Raw genomic sequence first — 27154 nt, 5'->3', positions numbered from 1 at the left:
AAATTTTGGCAAATAAAATTTTCTATTTAATTATTAAACAAAATAAACTAATAAACTATTAAAATGAAAATTAATAATTTCATTTTAAAATAAAATTTATTTCTTTTAAAACAAATTGAGATATTAAATTAACTTTTGATGTGAATATAAAATCTCATTGAATTTTATTTAATTACAATATACTATGGACATTTGTGATGTTTCGTTAACAATTTACGATGAATAAAAATATTATTAACATTTGACAATAAAATTATTTATCATTGTCAAAATAGGTAATAAAAAATAAAAAAAAAAAAAAATAGAATAAATATTTTTATCCACGAGTGAAAATTTTATACAAGCACTATTTTGAAAATAATGAATGAAATTTTTTTACAAATATTGTACTCCAATGCCAAATTGATAAGGTTGAAATATATCACTTCTTGCAACAACTAATGGCCAAACAAGATTTAATTCAATACGTGCTATTCCACCAAGTTTTAAAGCAAGACCAGCACCTGTTGACCATCTTACATTGTCAGTGAATAATTTTAAATTATCTGAATAATCACCATCTAAAAAAAGAAGAAAACAAAATAAACAAAACAAATATTTTATTATATTAATAATAATAGATTTATAATTATTACCTTTTTTTAAATTTCCTAAATTTCCACCATTAATAAAAGCATGTATTTTAAATAAATCAGCAAAACTACTTTTTCCAGGTTTAACAAATGGCAATGGTGTATAAAGATGTAATGCAAGTGCCCAATAACTATTACCACCAATAGCATTACCATCTGATCTTGGTCCACATCCTCTCATAGCAAAACCACGTAAATTCATTGGACCACCAAGGAAAAAATAATCAGGAATACTTATTGCCATGTCATTACTAATACCACTCATAAATCCAGCTTGTGCACCCAACTGGAATGTCTTTAAAAATAATATTCAAAATAATTAATTAATATATATAATATTTGTCTTTTTATTATTGATGAAGGAGGATTAATTACTTTTTTATACTTACAAGGCACTCATGAGGTGACCAATTACTTTGTAATTCAAAATTATATTTCATAAAACCAATATCACCACCAAGACCAGCAAGTTCAGTTGTAAATTTAACAAGACTACCACTTGTTGGAAATATTATTTCATCTCTTTTATCAATTGATAATATATGTCGTAATGCTGATTTTAAACTTGGTCCACATTGTTCACGTACATAAAATGATGATGATTTTGCAGCAATAATATCACGATAATTAACTTCATATTGAAAATTATGTTTAAGTGCACCTGGTGGATTAATAGCAAGATCAAATAATATACCATGATTTTTTTCTTTATAACCAGACCAAGGTGCATCTGTTGTACTTGTAAAAATAGTACCAGTTAATCTAAAAAATTTAAATTAAATAAATATAATATAATGATAATTAATTAACAAAATATCTAGCTAATATAATCTTACACTTTATGAAGCCAATTATCAACAAATGGTTTAACAGCTGATATATTTATATTTGAACTACTTTTTGATCCATATGAATAATCCATTTTTAATCTTTCACCTCTACCAAATAGATTTGGTGTTTCAGCTTGTATTAATACTGAACCTTCATTATTTCCAACCATTGTATTAACACCACCACTTAGCCATTTTAATTCACGTACATTAAATGTAACTTCAACACCGTCTGGTGTTGCATCTGGTCCTTTACTTGTATCAATTGTAACACCAATATTTTTAAAACAACCAAGTGTTTCAAGTTTTGATTTAACTTTTTGTGATTGTTCAATAATATTATAAAAATCTTTTGCAGCAAATAATTCATTAACTTGTGCTTTTACTATATCATCTTTTGTACGTTTTAATCCATCAATATGAATTTTATCAACTCTTGCATATTGATGTAAATCAATTGGATATACTTGAATTGGTTCTTGTTGTTGTTTCATTGATGATAAATCAGAATTTTTATTCATTCCTGATGGCCACTGTGATTGTCCCTCAAATGAATTTGTTGATGATGAAAATGAATCAGTTGGAGACATCTCATAATCTTTTGAAATCTAAATTTTTTTTAAATATTTTAATATTAGCTTTAAATTTGTTTGGATAAGGACAAACTCAAATATAAATTTTGTGTCAATTGTTAAAATAGTATCAAGTTTTATTTTATTTTTATCATAGATTTCGGAGAAAGTCCATTGATTATTATTAGCAGTTACGTTATTTCAAATGCTACATTAAAAATAAAATTTCGAAAAAAAAAAAATAAATAAATAAATAGTAGAATGATTATAGTGGGGACCATGTCGAAATTGTATGATGACGTGATCACCTACCTTAAATTTTATAATGCAAAATCTTGTGTTGTCTTTTTTTTTGTTTTTGGAAACTTGTATGCTTATCGAATTAAATTGTCATGTACTTTTTGATTTTGGTCTTCATTCGTTAATTTTTTTAATACTTTAATTATGAGGTAGATTTAACAAATGAGTGTGATTGACCGGCGCAGTTTATTTCACTTTAATTTAATTCAATTTAATTATAAAAAATACACATTTGTTTAATTTTTTTTTTCTAAGGTTAGATAATAATTGTGTATGACACATGCGCTATTTACTCTTCTCTCTTTCTCTCTCTTTACCCATAAAGTGGCGTCATCTTCTGGAGTAAAATCAGAGAGAAAAACAACAACAAAAAATAAATAAACAACATAACAAATAAATAAATAAATAACACGTGGACATCTCATCCTGGTTTATAATTTAACAATAAGATAAAATTGAAAAACAAAATTAATAATTAATCCAGCTAGCAATTATAGATATATAGATTTATTTTATTTTATTTTCTTAAACATTATAAATTAATAAACATTCCAAAAAGCTCTAATAAATTTTGTTAAAGTACAAACTCCAAAAGATCTATTAAAAATTATTAAGTTAAAGATTTTAATCATTAAATTAAGTAGCTATTTTTTCTTGGAATATTTTCTATTTTTTGATAATTGATATAAAAATAATTAGATAATCTTTGTTATTATACTTATAAATGTATTTATATAAATTTATATTTTCATTTAATTTTACTTTTGACTATCATGATTGTACTCGTTGTAAAAAAATTAATATCACGTCTTTATACACATCTCCATTTGAAAAAAAAAAAAAAAAACAATAATAAAATAGACAATGAGAAAAAAATAAAATATAATAATGTAATAACATTTAGAATATATAAAAATTTAAACAATATAAAAATCAAATGAATAAACAAATCTAAACATAAATTTTCTTTTGTCAATAAAATATAATATTTGATTTGATTAAAAATTTCGATTAAGATTTAAGACAGACCATCTGTTCGTGTTGATGATACAGGTGCACCATGAACTTCAAGATCAAAGTCTGTTATTGATGTACAATCATTCATCACATGATTCCATCTATTAGCATTTTCATTTTGTTGATATTGACGACAAATAATTTCAGGTTCATTAATAGTATTTCGTTGTAGAGCTCTTTGAGCTTCATGATGAATGACAATTTCATTTGTTATGTATACTTCACGTCTTATTTTATCACGTAATTCTTGACTCATATCTGGTACACACCATCGTACCAGTATTATCACAACAGCCACAATGTTCTATAATTTTTAAAAACATAAAAATATAATTGTTTGATTGATCATAATGTTCATGATTGATAAACTCACCTCAAATAAAACAACAAATGCTAATCTAGCAGCTAAAATATACCAAAAAACTCTGGTGTATTTGTATTTATCAATTGAATCAGCTGGTTCACGAAAATCCGAATAACGACATATTTCAATATGTCGAAGATTATTTGCTGGACTAGTACCAGCTTCAAATTCACTTGTATTAAATTTTGACAATGAATATTCCAAAAAACCATCTAAACTATGATTGTCTGATATATACAATTGATAAATTAATTTTGGTATAAAATTTGATGTAAATGCTATGATAAATCCATTTGTTATAACTGACAGCTTAGCAATTGAATCAAGTATTTTATACCATATACCAATATCATGAACACGTTGACTAACTGGTCGTCTATACATTCTCAGTAATTTTTTAGCATCCAAACGCATTTCAAATATATTATTTAACAATGCAAAAAATGGTGCTAATGGAAATGCAGCAACAAATATTGTTATAAAACCATATTGTAAAACCTAAAATTAATAATTAATATTAATATCATATAATTAATTAATTAATATAAATAAATAATTAATTACCATTTCTAAATATTCAGGAAATAAACTACGTGGTCCCCATTCAACAAGTTTAAAATCTCTAATCCATGGTGAATATTTTTTAACAAAATTTCTTTGTAAATTATTATTAGGATTATTTAAATTATTTTGATGATTTTTCATTGAATTTTTAGGTTTTAAATGTACTTTCCATGTATTAATCCATTTATAAAATAATGGTTCAAGCATTTCTAAAATTGAATTCATAACTTGTTTACCAATCATGATAATACTTAATTGTATACAAAGCTCAGTTAAACAACCACCAGGACCACATTCCTCTTGTCTATAATTGAAAAATCTATTATAAGTACTTGGATGACCAATAAATTTACCCTTAAAAAATGCAATATAAAAAATTGATGCATAATAATTGACAAATTGTAATAAATATATTTTTAATGTTAAACTATCATCAAATTCAGTTTGTGTACGTAATAATTCGTATTCAGTTAAATATTCAGCAAGCCATACATATAGCCAATTAAATAATACAATACAGCATAAATTAATACATGCTGCTGTTGCTGTTGTAAATAATATTGCATTACTTGTTATTGCTGAATTACCCCATAAACTCATTGTCGTTAATAATGACATACGATAAAATATAACACCAAGTACAGATGCCATAGCAATGGCAATTAGCAACATGACAACTGAAAAACTTAATATTGTTGCTGGTAATTTCATACTCCAGAATGGTACTTTTGGCTCAATTGCATTTGTAATAACATTATTTTTTTTTTTTTTAACATGTGCAAGTCTTGCTAGATAATGTGGTCTTGGATGTTCTTCTTGTGCATCAAGACCAGTTAAATCCCATCTGTGTGTTATTTCAGCTGAATATTTTTTCCAAAATTCAAGAAATAGGGTTGTCCATAATGACATAAATACAGCAAAAAATACTGTTGATGGATTGTCAAATAAATATGTCAATCTACCATGTAAACATGTTTCACGTAAATCCCAATATGAACAAAAATGATCACACAATGGACACATGTCAATTGAATTATTGCCATTACAAATATCTTCACTTGGTTTATTGTCATAGAGTGTTAACCATCCATAAGTGAAACATAATAAACCAACAATGCTTGCTGGTATCAACATGTGTGTATAAAAACCCAGCCAAGCAAAATAAAGACCAATTTTAACACCAAAATAATCCTTTATATAATCCAAGGGTTGATAGTGAAAACACTTTGTTAAGCTTGCCCAATGTTTGTACAATAAATATCTCATTGAACCTGGACTTCTTAAATTACCCTAAACAAAAATAAATCATAAATAAATTAAATGATTGATCAAGTTGTTTTAAATATTACTCACATCATGAAGTGGATATGCTGCAACATATGCATGCTCAGATATTAATCTATCAATACCAAATGCAAAATCATCTTCTGAATTATCAGTAAATTTTGTTCTATCAAGTATAAATTGTACAATTCTTGAACGTGTTGATGATGTAAAAAAATCTGGTTTATCTAAATCAAATAAGTACTCTTTATCACGACTATAAACAGATGTAAAATTATGTTTCATTGTTGGAAATATATTTTGATCAACATAAAAATATTTCATAATATTATTAATCCAACTATTAACTTCTTGTATTAAAACATTTGAACTTTGTGTTGTTGTTGTTTCATTATTTTTAATTAATTCTTTCATTGGTAATCGTAATTTTAATATTGCTGAATAACAACGTAACACTGTTTTTGGTGCATGAATTTTAATAAAACGTAAACCATTTGGTTCAACATCTTCATACTCAAGTTGTAGTCCTTCATTTTCAAGATTTTTTTCAAATATCTAAATAAAAAATAAATTAAATACCTATATAGATTTATTTAAATTCATTTAATAATTATATTTTACCTTTCTAAATTCTGTACATCTAAATGAAAGTGAATGTGTATCATGTTCATCCCAAACAAGTACAAAATCAATTGATCTAATACCATCTCTAAAGAATAAATTTGTCTCATCAACTTCTGGCAACTGTAAATATTAAAAATTAAATTAAATTTATATTTTAAAACAACTAGATAATTAGTTTATAATATAAATTACCAATGGTGGATTTCCATTTGTTTCTGGATGTGTTCTAACATCATGAAAATCATCATCATCAATTAGAGTCTCACGTGTACCTCTGAGAGTTGAATTTTCAAAATCATAATTACCATCACCAGTACCATCAACAATGTCCATACTTATTGCATCTTCATACATTGTATTTCTAACACTGTGATACAGTGTTTGTTGTGAATCAGCATTATTTAAATTACTCTGAATTGAACGATAAATACTCAAATTTGGACTTGAATTATTTTTTACATAATTTTTCTCATTAATATCAATTATTATACTATTTTTTTCTTCTTCTTCTTCCATTATTATTTTTTAATTAACTACCAAAATCACTGTAAAAAAAATAACAAAATATATTAGCAATTATTTTATATTAATTTATTTTTAATTTATATATACAAGGGGCTATTAACACGGCCCTGGTTTACAATAAAAAATCTATATAAAAAAATCTAAAAATAAACATGTATAATATTTATTTTTTTTTCATGTGTTTTAAAATGAATGATTTTTTTTGCCTTTTAAATTTATAATAATAAAGCTAATAAATTTAAATATTAATTTATCAAAAAGTGTTTATTAAAATTTTTGAATAATTTATAAAAACAAAAAAGAAATAATAATTTTAATGGAGAAATAATAATTTTAGAAAAAAAATTTAAAAAAAAAATTGAATAAGTTTGATCAGCTGGGATGACTGATATTTTTATTCTCCATGACTAAACTCTAAAGTGTTTAGGATGCTCTTTAATCAATGATACAATTTGACCCCAAAGTTATCAGTTATTAAAATTTATAAACAACTCAATATTACATATCATAAATCACTGATTTATCACAATTAATATCTCCATTTAATAAACATTGATTACTTATTTATTTATTTTTATTTTTTTGCTAATATGGACCGCGTGCACACTTGTATGACTATTTTTAATCCCCTCCCAACACTTCGATCCGCATCAAAATAATAAAATAAAAATAATAATAGTAATAGCAGTGACAATGTTTTGGCGCTTCGTTCAAACGAATCACGTGTCTCATCCCTTGGGGGGGATGTACTTTTAAATTTTAATACAGATTGAAAAATCATTTTTTTTTAAATTGATAAATCTTTTGTTTATTTAATTTTAGTTAATGAAAAAAAAATTAGCCATAAAATGACTATAATTAAAAAAATTCTATGATGATTTTTTTATTGATAAATTTAAAGTTACTATTATTTTTTATTTTCCAAATAATACATAAATTGGGCACAAAGATAAATTGAATTTTAGGGAAATATATGCTTTTCATTTTGAGTGTAACCTGATTTTGTTAATATCGAAATTTAATGATGATCGAAATCATAATAAAAAGTTGTTTTTGTTGTTGATTTCCTTGGTTTTTAAATGTGAGATTGCATATGTGTATTTATTTTTTAGTGAAGAGATTGCATTTGCCTTGAAGCAAGTTGTGGATATAATGATAAACAAAAAAAAACAAAAATAATAATGATGATGAGAAAAAAATATAAAGGTGGGATGGTAGCAGCTGTTGAGCGTTGGCGAGGCCCTTTTAAATTTTGCCTGAATATTGTGAGTAATGGGAGGACAAGAGATGCTACAGACTAAAAAACACCTGGTCCTCAGTCGTCTTATTTTTTATTATTCTTTACGAAAAATAAAAAAAAAAAAAAGAAAAACTTTAAATGCAGAAAAATAAAGAAAGAAAAAAAACAGCTGGTGTTATTGTCAGATTGATTCTACCCTCTATAAAAAATACTATAAAATATTTATAATTTTTCTAATATTTTTTTATTATTAATATAAACCAAGATAAATAAATTTAAATATATTAAAATGTGTACAACACTTGGGATTTTTATTATTACTTATTGGTGTTTTTATTTTTTTATATTTCAGACTTCTTGCATTACTAGAGCATTGAGTTCATCCTCACCAGGACAAAGAACAGAATCAATATTGTAAAATGTTGAATGAATTGCAATGAAAAAAGAAGAAACACCTGTAATATTTAAAAAATTAATTATTAAATATCAACAATTTATAATAAATATAATTTTTTTTATATACCTAAAACCCAGAAGAGTACAGCACCAGCTCCAACCAAATAAAACATTGGAAGTGAACAAACATAAACAACCATGTAAACTTGTGCAAGTGTTAATTTGTGATTGAATAATGTCAACTCTTGTTTAGCATGTCGTTGTGATACTTTGTAACATATAAAAAGTGATATTGCAAGAGTCAATAACAACAAAGGAGAAGTAATTCTGTAACACAAATTAATTAATTAATTAATTAATTCACAATCAATTAATAATATTTTCAAATTAATATACTTACAAACAATAAATTACAAGTCCAATGAAAATACATAAATAATTACTTTGAAAATATTCAACATTTTTAACAATTCTTTTTCCAATTCTTGTGACACTTGGTGGTGCACGAAAATTATTTGAATTTACAAATAAACTCCATGGACGTAGTGTTGCTCTTTTTGCCTGTATCCATTGTTGTGCATGTGGATATCCAAGTTGTGCAAATTGTAATTGTGGTATTTGCAAAAAATCAAATCTGTAAAATTTAATTTAATTAATATTTAAAAAAATAATAATACAATAATAAAAATAATATAATAAAAACAAGGGTATTTGATTGCAGATAGATTTTTATCAAAGTTAAATATCTGCACCTGCCTCAAAAAAAAAAAAAAAAAAAAAAAATCAACATGGAAAAAAAAAACCACAACAAAATAAATACAGTAAGAGAGGTTAGGTTGTCGGTTAAAAAAAAAAAAAAAACATATGTCACAAAAAAATATACACATCCTGATAATTTTATGATTAAAAAATTGATGCAAATAACATGATATTTACCCACTACTTGTTGTATTTTGTTTTTGAATATTTGGTGTTTCAATATCACCACTAATTTGTATCCCTATGTCACCCTCCATCACGTTAACTCCTGTTGATCAACAAAAAATAAATTAAAATAAAACTGGTTTCTTGTTTATTTTTTTTTTTTTGGCAAAATCAATAATTTAAAATTATATTATTTTTACTTACCAGTTGCTTATATTGCTGATTAATGATAATTATTTTTGTAGATGTGTGTGTGTGTGTTTATTTTTTTATTATTTTTGAGTACGTGTATCGTCACTTTTTAATTTACAGATTAGAAAGAGACGAAAAGAGAGACAATGCTTTGAGTCAGTCATATAGGCCCCTTTTATTATTATTATTTTATTTCTCACTCAACCAACGCCATTTTTAAGACAGAGTGCACACAGATTGCCTCATGGCTCATGGTCATCTCTCCTCTTCTCTCCACGGCAATTTTGCTAGGCACCATCTTTGTTTATTGATGGCTACCGAATATGTTAGACCACACGTAAATATATCTTACTGAGGGTTTCAATTTCTTTTTTCTCTTAATGCCCCCCTTCATCTTGTTATATATATTTTTTCGGCTCCTTACGCACGCCACAGGTTGCAGCTGCCCTAACATAAAATTCTTTTTTTTTTTTTTTTTATATATTTTAATGCTTTCAACTGCATATAAAACCCTCGATCCAAACAGGACCCTTTTTTTTCTTTTTTATATATACTCAAAACGTGATCCTTGTTCTATCATTTTTTTTTTTTTATTGTGAAAATATATATCTGTATTTTTCAAGGACAAAGGAAATCGATTTATCGGGTTTTTTAATTTTTATTTTTAAAAAGCCATTTATTCCAAGGCTACAAGCCACGTGGCTTTATTTTTTCATCTAAAAATTTTAATCATTTTTAGATGAAAAACTTGTTGAATAAATATTTATCATTTTATTAATAAAAAAAAAAAAAAAATTTAGATATTTCTTTGTCTGCAAGATTAAACTAGACAACCACGTTTTTTTTTTTTTTCATAGAAATTTAAAAAGCCAAATAAGATGATTTCGAAAATAAAAAAAAAAAATAAAAAAATTCAAGTTGTGAGAGAAAAAGCATTAATAAAATGAGCAAAAATATGTGGGCGATGAATTTATTCTTTTTTTTTAATTTTTTTTTACTGCCGGGGCCAAAACCCTCATCATATACGAAAAAAAAAAAAAAAAAAAAACGATGATAATTTTAAGATTATAAGAAGAGAAAGGAGGACGTTCGTTGAACGTAAAAACCATAGTATTTTCCCCCACTCCAAAATATATATATAGGTATAGTTAATAAATGCATAGTTGATCAGTGACGCGTCTCAACTGTAGCCATACTACTTTGTGTAAATGATTGAGCCAATAGCAGGTCGCGTTTTATTCGGCAAGCATTAAAGTACGAGGTTTCTGATTGGTCGATAGATAAAGGGCCAAAGGACAACCGGCATACTCGCCATAGCGGACCTGGTGCGGTAGTATAGCGGATAAATTGCCTTTGAATGGATGTACTCTAAAATATACGTTGACTATTATCATTTATTTCTAAAAATAGAATTCTTTTTTTTTAAATTTTAAATACACGTGATTACAGTGAATATAATAATAACAATAATTATTATTATTATTTTAAATTTAAATTTAAATTTAATTAATTTTGTGTTGTGTGTGCGTGCGTGAGTGTGGGTGTAGTTTAAAAATAAAAATAATAAATCAAGTTTTTGGTGAAAATGAAAGAGTAATAAATTTTATGTGATGAAATTAAACGTAAAATGGACGCAGTTACACAACGACTTAATTTTGATGAGAGTGATTTTGATGAGGAATTAAATATCAGCTGTCGTACAAATAGTTCTGGATGCGACGTTGATGATGCATTGGATACATCTGAAGATTCTTTATCACCGCATAATTTAACATTTGATCCATCAATGGATTATACCAATTGTGATTCACCAACTGGTAATAATCATGACAAAACTCCAGCAATATTTATTACAGGTTAGTTTATATTTTTTTTTTTTTTCATTTATTTTCATTTATTTTTTATTTTTAATTGTTATTTATTATTAATTATTATTATTATTATATTTACAATAATAATATATGTTATTTGTTTAAAACTGAGTATTATTTATTCATGTCGTATGGACGCTTTATGGAAATTATGTGGTGTTTTTTTTTGCCTTTGTGTGTACACACAATGACATGCATCACAAACACATACAAACACACGTATACACATATATAAACCTGTGGATTATGAGCAACAAAATAATAAATTAATTTTCGTTTTTTTTTTTATTTATTTTTATTTATCATTTTATTTTAATTTTGTTGTTTTTTTTTTTTTTTTTCATTTTTATTTATTTGTTTATACTTTTCATTGTATTGTTTATTTTTATTTTTTTTTTTTTGAGTTTATTTTTCTTTTATATTTTAGCTAACATCTTGAAGATTTATAATGACCAACACAAATTTAGTGACTCATCAAAGCATTGTGTGATTTTTAAATGTAATTTTTAATTTATTCCAATTTTTTTTCTTTTGATTGAGAATATATTTTTCAATACAGGCTAATTAGTATTTTTTTTTGTTTTTTAATTGTGATTGTGAAATAGATTTTTGAAGAAATAAAAAAAAAAAAAAAATTGAATAAAATAAATAAAAGATAAATAGGTAAAAAAAAAAAAAAAACAAAACATAAACAATTAATTGAAATAAAATTTGAGCAGTTAGAAAAATTAAATAATTGGATTATTATGGTTGATGATAATTTTTTTCTGGAGCGTTTTGCAATGGGTGTAGATTTACAATGTAAGTCCTGCTGCAATTTATATAGAATGAGAAATAATTATAAAAATTGTTCAATTAAAAAAAAAAAATAGAATGATATTAAAAGTCAATTAAATGGATTTTTTTTTTTTTTGCGTTATTGGCGATGTATAAATATTTTGGCCCAATTAACGCAGGAAATTTGTAGGTCAAATTGACTTGCCATAAAATTGAAATAATAAATGGTGTTTTTGGTATGGTTATTTATGTTTTTTTTTTTTTATTTATTTAAAAATTAAATTTACTTTAACACTGACAAAATAATTCCACATAAAAACAACTAACAAATAAAAAAAAAAAATCTACAAAAATTTCACGAAAACATTACAAATTGGCATGAATTTTTTGACAAGATAAAAAAATATAAATATAAAATGGAGAATAAAGAAAGATTGAGTCAAATATAAAATAAATTTAAAGACAATTTTTCAATTTATCTCCATAAGCATGTAAAAAAAATAATTAAATAAGGAACAAAAAAACTTGCATGATGATAAATTGATTTTAAATAAGGAAAAAAAAGTAATAATGTATTTTAAAATAATTTTAATTTCAAGGTCCAACAGGACATCGTGTTGGCTACCATCGTGAAAGTGGACCACAATCACGATTATCGACAGACAATTCAGTAGCTAGTCCACCATATAAACGAGTAAGAGCCCTGAGGTTATTTGATGCTCCTGCAACACCAAAAACAATTATGGAGAAATCGAGTATGCAAACACCAGTACCAGTTAAAAATACAAGGTCACATGTAACAACAGACAAAGCACGTCCAGTTGCTTCATCATATCAAAGTAAATCTGATAAACCAGCAGCAAATGTTAATCCATTTACTCCAAATGGTATGATGTTAACAGCAAGAAAAAGAAGTAGATCAAAACGTAGTTTAAAAAGGTTTGTTAATTAATATAAAGACATTTTATATTTTATAAATAAAATAATGTTGTTTTAATTTTAAATTATTTACAGATCACCAACTGGTCTTTGTATACCAAAATTTGATTTAGCTGATACAGATTCAGATAATGAAATGGAACAACCAACAAAACGTGTTGCATTACAAGAATCAAATATACCACGTTATTATCAAGAATTTCATGAAGTTGGTTTAATTGGTTCTGGTGAATTTGGATCAGTATATAAATGTATTAATCGTTTAGATGGCTGTGTTTATGCAATTAAAAAAAGTTTAAAACCAATTGCTGGTAGTGTTAATGAAAAAAATGCATTAAATGAAGTATATGCACATGCTGTACTTGGTTCACATAAACATGTTGTACGTTATTATTCAGCATGGGCTGAGGATAATCATATGATAATACAAAATGAATATTGTAATGGTGGTAGTCTTGCTGAAATAATAAATAATATGCGTGAAGAAGGACGTTCATTTACAATGTATGAATTACAAAAATTAGTTGCACAATTGGCTGATGGTTTAACATATATTCATAATATGCAATTAGTACATATGGATATTAAACCAGGTAATATATTTATATCAAAAGAAAGACGTTTATTATCAACAAATTATGATTCAGCTGATGATGGTTTTGATGAAGAAGAAACTGTTGATTTTGATATAACATATAAATTTGGTGATCTTGGTCATGTTACATCAATGAATAATCCACAAGTTGAAGAAGGTGATTGTAGATATTTACCAAATGAAATATTACGTGAAGATTTTTCACATTTAAGTAAAGCTGATGTATTTGCACTTGGTTTAACTATTTATGAAGCTGCTGGTGGTGGTCCATTACCTAAAAATGGTCCAGAATGGCATGAAATTAGAAATGGTGGTCTTAAATTTCTTCCAAAAATATCAACACATTTTAATCAACTTTTAAAGGTAATGCCATAATTTTTATTTATATTTTAATAATTATCTAACTCATCAATCAATCAATTAATTTTAATGATTATTATTTATTTTTTTTTTTAGTCTATGACACATCCAAATCCAATGTCAAGACCATCAGCAACTGAAATATTAGCTCATCGAGCACTTAATCAAGGTGAAACACCAAAATCAAAAGCACAATTAGAACGTGAATTAATATCTCTTAAATCAAAAAATGAAATATTATCAAAACAACTTGAAGAAGCTTATCGTAAAATTGGCCTTAATTCACCAAATTTATCACCAGTAAGTCCATTAAATCGTTTTAATCAATCTGGATATAGCCTAAGACATACACCAACAAGAACTGGAGGACGTAAAACTGGTAAAAATGTTAATCGTAGTTACAGTACAACGAATTTTTAAATAATGTTTTTATCTCCACCTTCGTTAATAATACAATAATAAAAATAATCCAGCTGGAAAAAAAACAATTAATAAAAGTAGTTTGAGTTGTAAAATGAATGGCTGGGGTGGTTATGGTACCTGGTGGTGCCTTGATAATGTGATATATCCAGTTAACATTAGGTAGTAAGTGATATTCAATTTAAAGTCAATACCAACCCTTTTGAGATATTTAAAAATTATTTTATATATGTACGCAGGGTAAAATCTTGAACCTAGTTTTATACTCATTATGTTGTAGTTTTTTTTTTTTTTTTTTTTACTGGAAAATAATTTCATGTTGAGCTTTTGTTTCTTTTTTTTTAAATAAAAAATTCAACAGCTCAAGAAATATTTATCTTTTTTTTTTTTTTTTTTTCTTTTCATATAGTATTAATAATTATACATATAATTTCTTTTTTTCTCTTTTTCTTTTCAATCTTAATCATAAACTTATCGTTTATTTTAAAATTTTATATTCTTAGATTTTACCTTTTATTATCACAACGTTCGATTCATTTTTTTTACTTCATTTAAATAAAAAAAAGTATTGAAATATTTTTTATGTTCAATTCAATTACAGTTTTTTTCCTCAAATTTTTTTTCATTTTTTTTTTTTTTTTTGATGCATCATGTGATTGTTAATCCAATAGTGCACCAATTTTTTTTTTTTTTTTCTTTTTGCATTTTTTTTTTCTATAATCAACGAATGCTCAAGTGAAAAATATTATTAAACAGTTTTTATGCATGCTGTTTTTACAATTAATTATCAAACTACCTAACAAAAACAATTTTATTTTTTAAAAATTACTGTAATTTAAAAACAATTTTGAATAAGATTTTACTCTGCGTACAAAATCAGTTAAAGACACGATAATTATTCAATAAAATAAAAAAAAAAATTGACAAAAAATACAATACAACAATGAAAAAACTAAACAATTTGATACGATTAATCTTTTTCTATTTTATAAATAAAATTTTTGATAGTTTTTCGTTATAATTCAATAATTCTTTAATTATAAAAATTGATTTGTCGTTTATAAATAAATAACTGTAAAATAATAATTGAACAATTTACAAAAAAACAAAATTATTTTTCGGACTATTGTTGCCACGTGGTTTTTTAATATTCGTTAAAAAAAAAAAAAAGAAAATACTAATCATTAGAGAAATATGGGGTAAAAGAAAAAAAAAACTTTTAACATGTTAAATTAATGTGTACGTATTTCCCCCATATTTTTCTAAGCATTATATATTTTTCTTTTTAAATCTTACACATTGAAAAACCAATGTATTGTATTTTATCAATAATTTTTTTTTAAATTTATTCAGTTATGTACAGCAGTGTAGAAAAAAAAAATAATCATCTTTGTGTTTTATTGTGTGTACATGACAAAATAATTAAATGACCGACATGTTTATATATTTAAGTTAACACAGCTATTTTTCACTAGAAACTAGATAAGTCTTTTTTTTTTTTTAATTTTTTATTTACATTTATAGTTAAAGAATGAAGACTAAAATTTAAAAATTTAAAAAAGTCTTTTTTTTTTTTTTCATTTGTAAAAGAGTGCCTGTAAAATGCATCATGCACTATATTCAGTTAATATTATTGTTTCTTTTTTTTGTTTCCCTAGTCACATTTAAAGCCACGTTTAAATTTACACCCATAAAAAAAACTCCATTTGATTAAAATTCATTTTCCTCTTAAATACTGCATGATGTATTTTACAGCCACTCTCAATCGATCAAACCATGTGTATAGAAAAAAAAACAAAAATACGAAAAAAAAAAAAAAAACCTACATAATTTTTGATTGACAACAACTTTGTAATGATAAAGAAAAAAAAAAAAAAAAAAATTAAAAACATTTGTGAATACGTTAAATTAATTATTAAATAAATAAAAAAAAAAAAAAAATAATTTTTTTTCAAACAAAACGTAATACAAAAATGGTCCAAAATTATAAAATAACAATTTTTTTATAAAAAAATAAAAATAAATAAATAAACAGTTAGATTATTAGAATAATAAAATTTAAAAAAAAATTAATAATTAAAAAATGGCATGCGGTATAATGCCAATTTAAAAAAAAAAGCGAACAAAACCAATTTGTTGTTTTACATTATTCGCAACTATATCTTATTATTATTTTTTATTATTAATTATTATGATTATTATACCGAAATTATGGTAAACAAGACGAAGAAGAAAAAAAAAAATAATAAAAAAAAAAATAACGATACAAAGTTATTTACTTTTAGTGTATAAATTGTTTTTTTTTTTTTTTTTTTAATTATTTTTTATTCAATTCCTTTTTTTTTCTATTATTATCTAGACTTATATTTTATAAGTCTACATTATTATTATTATTATTTTCTTAATTTTTAGATAAGTAAAATTTATAAATTTAATAATAGTTTAAAAATTTAAATGTGCGTCTGTTGACAATAATGTTTGATCAGATAAAATATTAAAAAAGAAAAACACATTTTTAATAATTTAAATATTAAATTTTAAAAATATACATGGTGATATATATTAGTATGTATGTATACTCTAATTAATTCTAATTATTATCATCTGAATGGCTTATTATTTTTTTTTTTTATAAATTGTCATTTGAAAATGTTAAAAAAAATGAAAAAAAATTATAATAATTTTAATAGTGTTTATATTATTGTCGACATCTTCGATTAGCTGGATATTTTTTGAGCAATTTTCTCGTTAAAATTTGATAAATACGTGAATTATATTTTTCCTGAGTACGTATAAAATTATATGTTGAATCATGTAACGATGATTTGATTGATTTACGTTTTATTCCTGGTGAGTGAACAAGAAATGCACCATCAAGTATTATTAAGCGATAATTCATCAAGCACATTTCAAGCATCTAAAAAAAAAATAAAATCAAATTTAAATATATAAATTAAGAATGGAAAAAAAAAAAAAAAAAAAAAAACTATTATTATTAATAAATTTAACGAAAAAAAATAATAAAGATAAAAAAAATAATTCTTACTTGTGCCATTTTATCTTGTCTACCTTCCCAGGACATATTTTCATTGTAAAATGGATCATCTTTTGTACCAATAAATATTGGCTCCCATCTGTGATGTGGAAATTCACGTTTAGTTACAATTAATGGTCTAACTTTACCAGGATCATTTCTCAATATCCATCTTGTTAAACCAGGAAATTTTTGACAATGTAAACATACATATTTATGAAAATAAACAGCTAATCCATCATTTATTAATTTTAATAATTCACTTTTATTATTTGGTATTAATTCAGTGCTTTCAATTTCAAATACAGCAACAACAAATATTAAACCAAATTTAATTGGTTTATTATGTATCATATTTAAAAAACCACTTGCTAATTTATCACTTGGTAATAGCTCAATATCAGATACAAGAACTCGTGATGTTTGTGATTGTTGACGTGCAATATTTCTAGCAACATTTATTGGATAAATAATATTATTTAATTTTCTTTCAGTTGAACGTTGTTGTATATCTGATGCTGCACAATCACTTTTTGAATAATAATTTGATGATAATGCTGGTGGACGACCAGCTGGGAATATTAAATGAACAGATACCTATAAATATAAATTTAATTTATTGCTAAAATAAATATTTAATATAAACAACAACAAGAACAACAAAAAAATAATTAAAACCTTAAACATTTGTGGTTCACAATGACATGCACGTTCAAGTAAATCAACAGCAATACCAGCATCAATTCCAGGTGTAAAAATAGCAAGACTAATTGGTCCTTCCCATCTTTTAACAATTTCCACAATATTATAAACTTGATCAGCAGTTGCATGTGTACAAAGTGTTAATTCAGGTAATTTTTTATCATCATTATTTGTCATTTTACCTTTTATAATAAATGGCAATATTTTATATGGACTTTTATCACCAATTTCAGGACTTTTCATCAATTTTGATGATGAGTAAGTTAAAATTTCAGGTAATCCCCAATTCCATGAACATGATGTTGTATTTTTAGGATATATACCTGACATATAAATACCAGGTGCATACGCAGGCGCAATTATATTAACATCTTGATATTTGTTTATAACTGATGACAATACATCATGATCAATATTTATTAAAAGATTTTTATCAGCTAATAATTTTGTACCAATTATTAAAAATATTAATATACTTAATATTAATAAAATACGACGTAAATAAAAACGCATTCCTATTTTTTTTTTTAAATTTAGTTTAAGTTGTTGTTGTTACTATTATTACACCTTGAAAACATTTCGAGTAACATGTGAGTGTAAGGTACAACTGAGCTTTTTTTTTTTCTTTACATGTCAATCGATTCACAAATAGCGCAAGACTCAGGGACGAGACTTTTACCCTCTGAGCCCTTAATGGTTGTATTTTTGGTTTTTTAAATTAAATAAATCTCAATCGAAAATTTCTATCTGTAAATGAAGGATCAATTTATGTTTGATTTGTTTTTTTTTGGCCTGTAAAAAGTAATCATAAAAATTTATTTTTTTTCTCCAAGAAATTTGTAATTAAATTTCGAAATATTTCTTTTATGATTGAGACAGGTGTTGGCTTATTTTTAATGAGATTTTTGAATTTTAAAATATCAGTCAAGTCAAATGCTTTTTTCTTTTAGTGGCAATTGATGGTTTACAAGAGAATCGATAAAAGTTAATTTAATTTCAGTCTTTCTTTTACGTTGTAACTTTTGAATGAAGGGGTTTAATAGTTGGTTAATCAAAGATTAATCGATATGAAATACATTGTATGCACACATCATTCATTAAATGGGGCTGAGATTTGACTCGTGTTGGAATACGTCAAGAGTAACGACGACCCACTAATTTGATTGACAGAATTACAAGACGATAAACTTTTCATTTCAAATATAAACTTTTTGTTCTAATTTTTGCAACAATTCAATCATCAAATTAACTATCCTTTGAATTCCTCAAATTAACTATAACAATCCATCAGAGAAATCATAGTAAAATAAAAATAAAATAAACATTTCAAATTATCATCTCAAAATTGAGCCATTAAAATTAATTTTAATTAACAAAAATTTTAACTAATAATGATACTAAAAAATTGACAAATTAAATGGAAAATTTTATCATACAATTTTCTATATATATTTTAAATATTTTTTACAACAAAAAATTAATATACTTGCACAGTAGGTTTATAAACTTTATAAAGTTATCTGACCTTTAATTAAAAATTTAAAAAAAAAAAAAAAAAAACCTGTCAATGTCCAATTGTATAAAGAGTGGGAGAAAAAACATTGATACAAATTCTGGCATATTAAATTTGATATTTATGATTTTTTGATTAAAAGCGCAAGCGTAATACATAATAAGCGGCGGTAAAACAAGTATGAATATATTTTTACCAGTTTATCTATTTTCTTTAGCAAGATTAGCAAACACCTAACTGCTAAATATTATCATAATTAATCAGTCAAATGTTGACTGTAACCGAGGACACTAAATCCCTGCCAATTTAATTATGATTAAATTTAAAAAACCAAGGTAAATTATTATTTTTAATATATAGATATTTTTATAAATTAATTTAAAAAGTATATATAATAATTTATCAAGGAAAATTGTTTTACCTGATATGTAAATGTATTTTTTTTTTTATTGATTTAAGAATGGATGTTAAATTAAAGCTGGTATAGTTTCGCGTATGGAAGTACCGACATTTCCATTACCCCCGTCACCACTGGAATTGAGAAGACCACCCTCGTCAGCGGTCAGACGTCAACGAGACGTTGTAAAATCAGTCTCAGGACGTATACGACATGTATCACCAGTTAAAAATAATCATTTTGATACAAAAATTCCAATTTTACTTAATAATTTACCAAAAAAACGAGCTCATCGTCTTTCACGTCTTGCAAATACAGTGCATCCACGAGATATTAATACACAAACAATTACATCAATTAAAAAATATAAACGTACACGTATAACTCAATTTCGTGTCAAAATGACTGAACGACGTGATGATGAAGAAGATGACGGTGAAATTGTTTGCACGACAGGTAAAAATACAAAAAAAAAATATTTAAAATTATCATATCTTAAAAGTGTCTCAATTGGCTAAATCAATAGTAATTAATTTAATTAAAATTTTTTAAATTGAAATATTATTATTCTGGGTCATTCAGAAAATTGATTTAAAAACATTTATAATTTTATTTCGACGAGTGTGTGAACAAAGGCATATAGTGTTAATAGAAAAAAAAAAAGAAAAAATAAAAAAAGTGTATTTAAATTATTTAAACAACAATATTAAATATTGTTGTTAAAAAAAAATTATTTTTATATTTTTTTAGATAATTTAATTTTATATTAATGGTGATTATTTAATTTCTATTTTTTCAAGTAACAGGCACTCCAGTGTCTTTTGGTTCTTGTACAATATCAGAAGACTTGTCTGTTGAATTAAAAGACGAACAACAAGAACCAAGACAATCATCATCAACATCAACAATTAAATCAACAGGAGTACAAACACACGTTGGTGATGGTCCTTATCGTTTAAGAATTTTTCCAATAATAAAAGACACTGTTGATGAAGAAGCCACAGATAATCAAAAATTAGCAACAAAGCTATGGAGTCATATAAGATTTATTGGAAGAATTCTTCTTTGTCAAATTGGTAGATAATAATTAAAAATAATAATTATTAATTCAAGTACGTATTATTAATGTATTAATATATTTTTAGGTCTTGCATGGGTATTATTATTTTGGACAATTGCTGGTGCTGCAGCATTTTACATAACAGAAGGTCCACGTGAACGTGCACAAGTATTTGAACTTAAAAATTTACAAAAAGATCTTGCTGTTGATTTAGCAACTGAATTAAGACAATTAAAATCATCAGAAGATGAATTAGAACCACTTTGGAGTAATAAAGTTGCTCAATATGTTGCTAAACATGAAAAAATTTTACTTCAAGCTGTTAATGCTGGTTATGGTGAAGGTGGTAACAGTGGACAATTGTGGACATTACCAGGATGTTTTCTTTTTTCTGTGTCACTCATAACAACATTAGGTAATATTTATCAAAATAATTAAACGATTTAAATTGATGATTAATTTTATTATTTGTTTTAGGTTTTGGTGCACCAGTACCACGTACAACACCAGGTAGAATTGTTGCTGTTATATTTGCTGCAATTGGAATACCATTACATTTTCTTCTTGTATTAAATATTGGACTTTTACTTGCAATTAGATTACAAAAATTAGGTATTGATAAAAAATATAAAAATGATCCAGAAGAATCATCAACTGATCTTAAAGTACCAAAATGGGTCAGAGTTGTACCATTTATATTGATAGGTATGTTTATTACTATGATTAAATAATTTATTAGTTGATAATTGTGTTTTAATTTTAAAGGATTTTATTATACAATTGGAATATTGTGTTTTGGAACGGCAAGATTACGACCACTTGCTGCTAGTTTATTATTTCCACTGGATTTTACAGCTGCTGGAGGTCTAGCAACAACATCTGGCTTAGTTAGAATTTTTTATGGTATATATCTTGAAGGTGCTGTGACAATTGCAGCAGTAACTGTTGCTGTTTTACGTGTATCAGCAACTGAAAGTTTAACAAATATTGGCTTAAAATATGGCCTACTAACTGAAGCATAATAAACTCTACACAACAAATCGATTATTAAATATTGAATTCAACATTTAACCCTGGATAATAAAAAAAATAAAAATAAAACTTGATTTATAGCATGACTATTATTGCTTGCTATTTAATCAATATTCAAATGATTAAAACACTTGCAAATGATTTTTAAATTTAATCAATCATCAATGCCAAGAGACAAGACAATTTAAAATAAATAAAATGTGTTAAATGAGTTTAAATTGAACTATGCTATCAAGCACAAATACTCATTATTTAAAATAAACTTTTTTTTTTAAAAAACAAAAACTAAATAAAATAAAAGTTTTTAATATAATTGAGTGTTATTCTATAGTGTTTATGTGTGTCGGTTATAAAATGATAAAAGTATTTTCATAATTAACGAATAATCGATTCACAATTTTCAAGTGTGTTTAATTCTTGAAATAAAAAAAAAATAAAAGTTGCCGCGTGTTCAAAGCTGTAGTTTGTAAGCAGCACATTACATCGATGACCAAACTGTACTAGTGATTATGAAATTTTTATTATCACCTTTTACCCCTTTGTTCACTTTATCTGGCTCTACATAAAATTGCCCTCCTTATCTCAAAATAACATTCCAATAATTGTTTTAAATATTAATTAAATTATAACATAAAAAAAAAAACACAATAATAACAATAAATAATTATTTAATTAAAATTTTAAGAACAATTTATTCAATTTTTACGTGTTATAACATGTCATCGATTAACTTGCTATACGTAAGTTTTATTTTTTTTTTTTTTTATGTTACCATTTCTATTTGTCCTCTTTGTCTTTGGCCGTGGTTAAATTTAATTTATTTATAACGTTAGAAATAACAATAATTGTTGGCCAATTTATTTGTGTATATTATAAAAACATTTCTTTCTTTTTCATTATTTTTGTTTTGTATGAAAGGAATAAATTTATTAAAAAATTCTAGTCTTAAAATTTAATTAATTTTTTGTTTCATTTTCATGTCATTATCTTCTTTTTTTTCAATTTGATCTTTACTAGATTCTGATGATGGTTTATTGGTTTGTGGTATATCACCAGGACCATCTGGTATGGATTTTTTTAAATCCTCTGATGTTGGTAGTGGTATGTCACTCAAAGCCTGACGAATCAGTTTTAATAATTCTAAAGGACCATCATAGCATTCTTTTGTTCCTAAAATTACAAAACAATAATAGATATATTTAAAATAAAATATAAAAAAATATATATCATCATTTACAAGTTATTAATCTATGTATTTTTTTTTTTTCTTTCAACTTACACAAATGAGTAATATTTATCCAAATATTGCTCGTTTAATTTTACCAAGTAAACCATCCTCGTTAGAATTATTATCTTCATCACCCTGTACCTCTTGTTTCGCTTGAGTTTTATCCTTTGTGCCTAAAAACAATATTGAAAATAAATATTTGAAGGTATAAATCAAAAATAATTAAATGGCACTTTAATCGTTGTTAGACAATTTTAAAAACTCAAGCGATATCAAGTGGTACAGAATAAAATATACACATAAAAATTAATAACAATTTATCAATTTAATAAATGTCAATCTTACCATCTGTTTTAGTTGTAACTCCATCAATTGTTCCTGGTGTATTTTTTTCAAGTTCAGCATAAGCCATTAATAAAGCTTTTTGTTTATCAGTTAAATATGTTGGTACTGTTATTTTAATATTAACATAATGATCACCATGTCCAATGGTATTAACTTTTTTCATGCCTTTACCATTTAAACGTATTTTATTGTGTGATGCTGTACCAGGTTTTATCACAACAGTATGATCTTCATAAACACCTTTAACACGTATTGTACCACCAAGTGCAGCTTGTGCAAGTGATATTTCAGCATCAGTATGAATATCAGCACCATCACGTTTAAAATAGCGTGATTTTTCAACTCGGAATGTTACAAATACTTCTTTGTTGCCAACTGCTATACGAATTGTTTGACCATCTTCAACACCAGCTGGTACTGGAACAATTACTTTTTTTCTTTGTACCTAAACAAATATAATTAAATATGATTTTGTTGGTTATTCTTTACATTTAATCTGATTAATAGAAATTAATTTTATTTCTTTATTTCAACTTACACTTTGTCCTTTGCCTTCACATTCTATACAAGGAAATTTAATATAAACTCTTGATCCATGACATGATCTACAAGTTGATCTCATTACAAATGGACCAGTACTTATTGTCTCTGCTCCGGTGCCATTACATTGATGACATTTAATTGCTTTTGTTCCAAGTTCAGCTCTTGAACCTTGACATTTTGGACATGTGTCAACGACATTTAGACTTATTTCTTTATTAACACCACGAGCTGCTTGGCCAAATGTCAGGTTCATAATAAGCTATTGTTAATAAATAAAATTAAAGCATTTATAAATCATTTATCATGTAATTTAAATAATTAAACAATTATTTAAAAAAAAAAAAAAAACAAACAGCAACTTACTTCTTGTGCTGTACCAAATCCATATTTTGAATCAGCATAATCTTCATAGTCAGCTGTTTTAAAACCATGCTCACCAAATATTTTTCTAAATAATTCTTCTGGATTAACAGCTGTTTGAAAATTCCAATTATGTGTATAACCCTCAGCTTTACCAGCATTATAACCACCACCTCCACCACCACCACCCATTCCCATTTGTTCTGATGTTGCACCCCAAGTATCATATTCTTTTTTTTTGGTGTCATCACTCAACACCTCATAGGCCTCAGATACTTCTTGAAATTTTTTTCTAGCATCAGGATCATCTTTATTTGTATCAGGATGATATTTTTTAGCCAATTGATAATATGCTTTTTTAATATCTTTTGATGAACTATTTCTTGCTACTCCCAAAATATCATAGTAACTTTTTTTTGGTGCACTTAGACTATTTGATACATGAAATTGTCGATTAATTGTTTGTATTTTTTTAATATCTGTAACATTTATTAAGAAAAAAAAATTATAATTAGTTGAGGTTAGAGATTAATTGTTTTAAAAAAAAAATAAATATATATTTACACAATTTGACAGTTTGAAATAATTGTGTAATTATAATTTGAAATATTTGGAGCTTAATTTAGATGATAATTTAGAGGGTTTATTGATAATTGAAAATGATGATAATGATGTAATATATGAGAGAGATAAATTAATATTTGGATACATACATTTGTCATTGCTGTATGATGATGAAGCTCCAGCTCCAACTGTAAGTGTTACAAATTGTCTTCGACATCCATCGCATTGTCTTGGTGCATTTGTTTTAATAAATCCTGATTTACTATTTCCAATAATTAACAAATTACGAGATCGAAATATTGAAGCAATAGTTTTACCGGTCGCCATGTTGAATAAAAGACACATGTATTTAATTCAAGAAGACTAGAAAGAAGGAGAGTCAACTCCGTACATTAGAAATGGGACAAAATATGTCCTGTACCTCGAGCTTCTCAAATTCGCCAATTTGGCGCTGATTGTTTTCAGCCGTACTTATGCGCTAACTATTTTTAATAAATATTGTTATAGCGCAGATTCGTTTGGGATAGCGTTTTTGATTTTTTTTTTTTTCTGTCATGTAATTTATATATATGTTTATATCAAAATTATACGTAAATATTCCACGAGTTTGTTGCATCAAAAGTGCTTAAAACCAAAACAAGAGTGATTTGACGGCTTTTTCAGATACCAAAAATAAGTAAGTTCAACATCGTTAGACCAACACTTTGATAAAAAAGAATTCTTGCCAGAATTAAATTGTTTTTGTTTATGTTAACAGTTTATCATTATTTGATGTTTAAAAAATCATACTTCTTGCATGCTTATAAAATCATTGATGTATTTGTTTTTGTTAAAACCCTATTTATTAACTTTTCTACTGATAATCATTGAATTTAAATTTTGTTTACTATTTTCATGTTTCTTATTTTCTGCAGGATGCTCGTGTAACATGTGTTAATGTGATAGTTGTTATTTGTTAACAATTTTTGTGAACTATATTTTCAAGAAGAAGATATAATTTGATTATTTCATACAATAAATCCCAAACATTGTTGATATAATGTCAATAGTGAGACCAAAACGTAGATGTGCAGCAAGACAAACATAATCATAGTTTTGATGATCCATGTGCTGTATTATCTAAGTCAGCAACTTAAAAATCGTGTGATGCTGCAGATGAAAATAAGATTGAAATTAAAATTATGCTGGCTGATCGTATACAAATAACTGATTTATTAAATAGTCATAATAAAAAAGTCCAAATAATATATTGTTGATTTTTAGGAATACGAAATTAATAGTTATAATTAAAAATATTGTTATTGAATAACAACATTGAGTCTTGCTACGAAAAATTGAGCACTTTCAAAAATATTTCTACCATCAAAATCATTATTTTTTTTATATAATTGCTTCGATAAAAATGTACACAATATTACTGGATATAATTTACAACGTCAGCTAGGTAACTTAATAAAGAGTTGAGTTCACTATTTATAATTTGAGCTTTGTTACATTCAATCTTTTCTAGCATCCCAAATTTTTGTAATGTTGACAAATAAAATTTATTGTCAAGTGAACAAGTTGATATGATTTTATTACAGTAATATTTTTTATGTTACTTGTTAATTTTTAAAAAATATATTCCTTTGACATTGCTCTAAGATGATCGAATAATAAGCCTGCGCTATAACAATATTTATTAAAAATAGTTAGCGCATAAGTACGGCTGAGAACAATCAGCGCCAAATTGGCAAATTTGAGAAGCTCTAGGTACAGGACATATTTTGTCCCATTTGGCCTATCCCCCACTACAGGGAGTTGACTCTCCTTCTTTCTAGTCTTCTTGATTTAATTGTAAAAAAAAAATATATGGCAAAAACAGGCAAAAAATGAGATAGAGATTGTTTTATGTGGTGCTCATTCTGTATATTCGAGCATTCTCGAGCATTTACGAATATTCCCGAAAAT

The 27154-nt window shown here is 25.3% G+C and overlaps 7 protein-coding genes across 10 annotated transcripts; 2 read left to right on the top strand and 5 right to left on the bottom strand.

Annotated features, from left to right (window-relative positions):
• Positions 1-77: 77 nt before the first annotated feature.
• LOC122848607 (sorting and assembly machinery component 50 homolog B) lies at positions 78-2645 on the bottom strand. The gene is made up of 5 exons (XM_044146791.1): positions 2347-2645; positions 1469-2070; positions 1022-1394; positions 636-927; positions 78-560 (listed from the first exon to the last, which is right to left on the bottom strand). The coding sequence occupies exons 2-5, from the start codon at positions 2050-2052 to the stop codon at positions 376-378; spliced, it is 1434 nt and encodes a 477-aa protein (XP_044002726.1). The 5' UTR covers positions 2053-2070; positions 2347-2645; the 3' UTR covers positions 78-375.
• An 88-nt stretch (positions 2646-2733) lies between these two features.
• Positions 2734-7535, bottom strand: LOC122848606 (anoctamin-5-like). The gene is made up of 7 exons (XM_044146790.1): positions 7215-7535; positions 6380-6732; positions 6185-6307; positions 5633-6118; positions 4280-5569; positions 3725-4213; positions 2734-3655 (listed from the first exon to the last, which is right to left on the bottom strand). The coding sequence occupies exons 2-7, from the start codon at positions 6701-6703 to the stop codon at positions 3353-3355; spliced, it is 3015 nt and encodes a 1004-aa protein (XP_044002725.1). The 5' UTR covers positions 6704-6732; positions 7215-7535; the 3' UTR covers positions 2734-3352.
• A 522-nt stretch (positions 7536-8057) lies between these two features.
• LOC122848604 (prenylated Rab acceptor protein 1) lies at positions 8058-9853 on the bottom strand. The gene is made up of 5 exons (XM_044146789.1): positions 9477-9853; positions 9285-9375; positions 8749-8982; positions 8476-8675; positions 8058-8407 (listed from the first exon to the last, which is right to left on the bottom strand). Exons 2-5 carry the CDS (start codon positions 9362-9364, stop codon positions 8301-8303), a joined length of 621 nt encoding a protein of 206 aa, XP_044002724.1. The 5' UTR covers positions 9365-9375; positions 9477-9853; the 3' UTR covers positions 8058-8300.
• Positions 9854-10774: 921 nt separating this feature from the next.
• Positions 10775-16193, top strand: LOC122848603 (wee1-like protein kinase 2). Its single transcript, XM_044146788.1, has 4 exons — positions 10775-11320; positions 12712-13051; positions 13127-14009; positions 14103-16193. Exons 1-4 carry the CDS (start codon positions 11092-11094, stop codon positions 14424-14426), a joined length of 1776 nt encoding a protein of 591 aa, XP_044002723.1. The 5' UTR covers positions 10775-11091; the 3' UTR covers positions 14427-16193.
• A 654-nt stretch (positions 16194-16847) lies between these two features.
• Positions 16848-18751, bottom strand: LOC122848602 (beta-1,4-glucuronyltransferase 1-like). The gene is made up of 3 exons (XM_044146787.1): positions 18139-18751; positions 17473-18057; positions 16848-17343 (listed from the first exon to the last, which is right to left on the bottom strand). Exons 1-3 carry the CDS (start codon positions 18673-18675, stop codon positions 17125-17127), a joined length of 1341 nt encoding a protein of 446 aa, XP_044002722.1. The 5' UTR covers positions 18676-18751; the 3' UTR covers positions 16848-17124.
• A 1181-nt stretch (positions 18752-19932) lies between these two features.
• On the top strand, positions 19933-23120 carry LOC122848601. 2 transcript variants are annotated; one of them, XM_044146786.1, is made up of 6 exons: positions 19933-20010; positions 20135-20528; positions 20879-21148; positions 21218-21547; positions 21610-21837; positions 21898-23120. In XM_044146786.1, exons 2-6 carry the CDS (start codon positions 20171-20173, stop codon positions 22152-22154), a joined length of 1443 nt encoding a protein of 480 aa, XP_044002721.1. In that variant the 5' UTR covers positions 19933-20010; positions 20135-20170; the 3' UTR covers positions 22155-23120. The 2 variants fall into 2 exon arrangements, with proteins under 2 accessions (XP_044002721.1, XP_044002720.1); XM_044146785.1 differs by having other exon boundaries at positions 20873-21148; positions 21898-23114.
• Positions 22837-27133, bottom strand: LOC122848598 (protein tumorous imaginal discs, mitochondrial-like). Of its 3 annotated transcripts, XM_044146778.1 has the most exons (7): positions 27035-27133; positions 25354-25553; positions 24644-25119; positions 24276-24539; positions 23738-24182; positions 23444-23565; positions 23206-23334 (listed from the first exon to the last, which is right to left on the bottom strand). In XM_044146778.1, exons 2-6 carry the CDS (start codon positions 25547-25549, stop codon positions 23459-23461), a joined length of 1488 nt encoding a protein of 495 aa, XP_044002713.1. In that variant the 5' UTR covers positions 25550-25553; positions 27035-27133; the 3' UTR covers positions 23206-23334; positions 23444-23458. The 3 variants fall into 3 exon arrangements, with proteins under 3 accessions (XP_044002712.1, XP_044002713.1, XP_044002714.1); XM_044146777.1 differs by lacking the exon at positions 23444-23565 and having other exon boundaries at positions 22837-23334; XM_044146779.1 differs by lacking the exon at positions 23206-23334 and having other exon boundaries at positions 23443-23565.
• Between the last annotated feature and the right edge of the window lie 21 nt (positions 27134-27154).

This window comes from Aphidius gifuensis, linkage group LG2 (assembly GCF_014905175.1).
Source record: "Aphidius gifuensis isolate YNYX2018 linkage group LG2, ASM1490517v1, whole genome shotgun sequence".
Lineage (NCBI taxonomy): Eukaryota > Metazoa > Arthropoda > Insecta > Hymenoptera > Braconidae > Aphidius > Aphidius gifuensis.
The sequence above is the reverse complement of the archived record's forward strand: the minus strand, read 5'-3'. Positions and strand labels throughout refer to the sequence as shown.

Bases quoted from the DNA above. Each gene is read 5' to 3' on its own strand.
- LOC122848607 (XM_044146791.1), bottom strand. From the start codon at position 2,052: ATGTCTCCAACTGATTCATTTTCATCATCAACAAATTCATTTGAGGGA. The intron at 1,395-1,468 runs GTAAGATTATAT...TAAATTTTTTAG, and splicing joins GATAATTGGCTTCATAAAGT to ATTAACTGGTACTATTTTTA. The intron at 561-635 runs GTAATAATTATA...TTCTTTTTTTAG, and splicing joins TTTAGGAAATTTAAAAAAAG to ATGGTGATTATTCAGATAAT.
- LOC122848606 (XM_044146790.1), bottom strand. From the start codon at position 6,703: ATGGAAGAAGAAGAAGAAAAAAATAGTATAATAATTGATATTAATGAG. The intron at 6,308-6,379 runs GTAATTTATATT...TAATATTTACAG, and splicing joins CAAATGGAAATCCACCATTG to TTGCCAGAAGTTGATGAGAC. The intron at 3,656-3,724 runs GTGAGTTTATCA...TAAAAATTATAG, and splicing joins CATTTGTTGTTTTATTTGAG to AACATTGTGGCTGTTGTGAT.
- LOC122848604 (XM_044146789.1), bottom strand. From the start codon at position 9,364: ATGGAGGGTGACATAGGGATACAAATTAGTGGTGATATTGAAACACCA. The intron at 8,983-9,284 runs GTAAATATCATG...TAAATTTTACAG, and splicing joins CAAAATACAACAAGTAGTGG to ATTTGATTTTTTGCAAATAC. The intron at 8,676-8,748 runs GTAAGTATATTA...TTTGTGTTACAG, and splicing joins GGACTTGTAATTTATTGTTT to AATTACTTCTCCTTTGTTGT.
- LOC122848603 (XM_044146788.1), top strand. From the start codon at position 11,092: ATGGACGCAGTTACACAACGACTTAATTTTGATGAGAGTGATTTTGAT. The intron at 11,321-12,711 runs GTTAGTTTATAT...TTTAATTTCAAG, and splicing joins TCCAGCAATATTTATTACAG to GTCCAACAGGACATCGTGTT. The intron at 14,010-14,102 runs GTAATGCCATAA...TTTTTTTTTTAG, and splicing joins ATTTTAATCAACTTTTAAAG to TCTATGACACATCCAAATCC.
- LOC122848602 (XM_044146787.1), bottom strand. From the start codon at position 18,675: ATGCGTTTTTATTTACGTCGTATTTTATTAATATTAAGTATATTAATA. The intron at 18,058-18,138 runs GTTTTAATTATT...TTATATTTATAG, and splicing joins GTGAACCACAAATGTTTAAG to GTATCTGTTCATTTAATATT. The intron at 17,344-17,472 runs GTAAGAATTATT...TTTTTTTTTTAG, and splicing joins GACAAGATAAAATGGCACAA to ATGCTTGAAATGTGCTTGAT.
- LOC122848601 (XM_044146785.1), top strand. From the start codon at position 20,171: ATGGAAGTACCGACATTTCCATTACCCCCGTCACCACTGGAATTGAGA. The intron at 21,548-21,609 runs GTAATATTTATC...TATTTGTTTTAG, and splicing joins GTCACTCATAACAACATTAG to GTTTTGGTGCACCAGTACCA. The intron at 21,838-21,897 runs GTATGTTTATTA...TTAATTTTAAAG, and splicing joins TGTACCATTTATATTGATAG to GATTTTATTATACAATTGGA.
- LOC122848598 (XM_044146777.1), bottom strand. From the start codon at position 25,549: ATGTGTCTTTTATTCAACATGGCGACCGGTAAAACTATTGCTTCAATA. The intron at 25,120-25,353 runs GTATGTATCCAA...TAAATGTTACAG, and splicing joins ATCATACAGCAATGACAAAT to ATATTAAAAAAATACAAACA. The intron at 24,540-24,643 runs GTAAGTTGCTGT...TATTAACAATAG, and splicing joins GATTTGGTACAGCACAAGAA to CTTATTATGAACCTGACATT.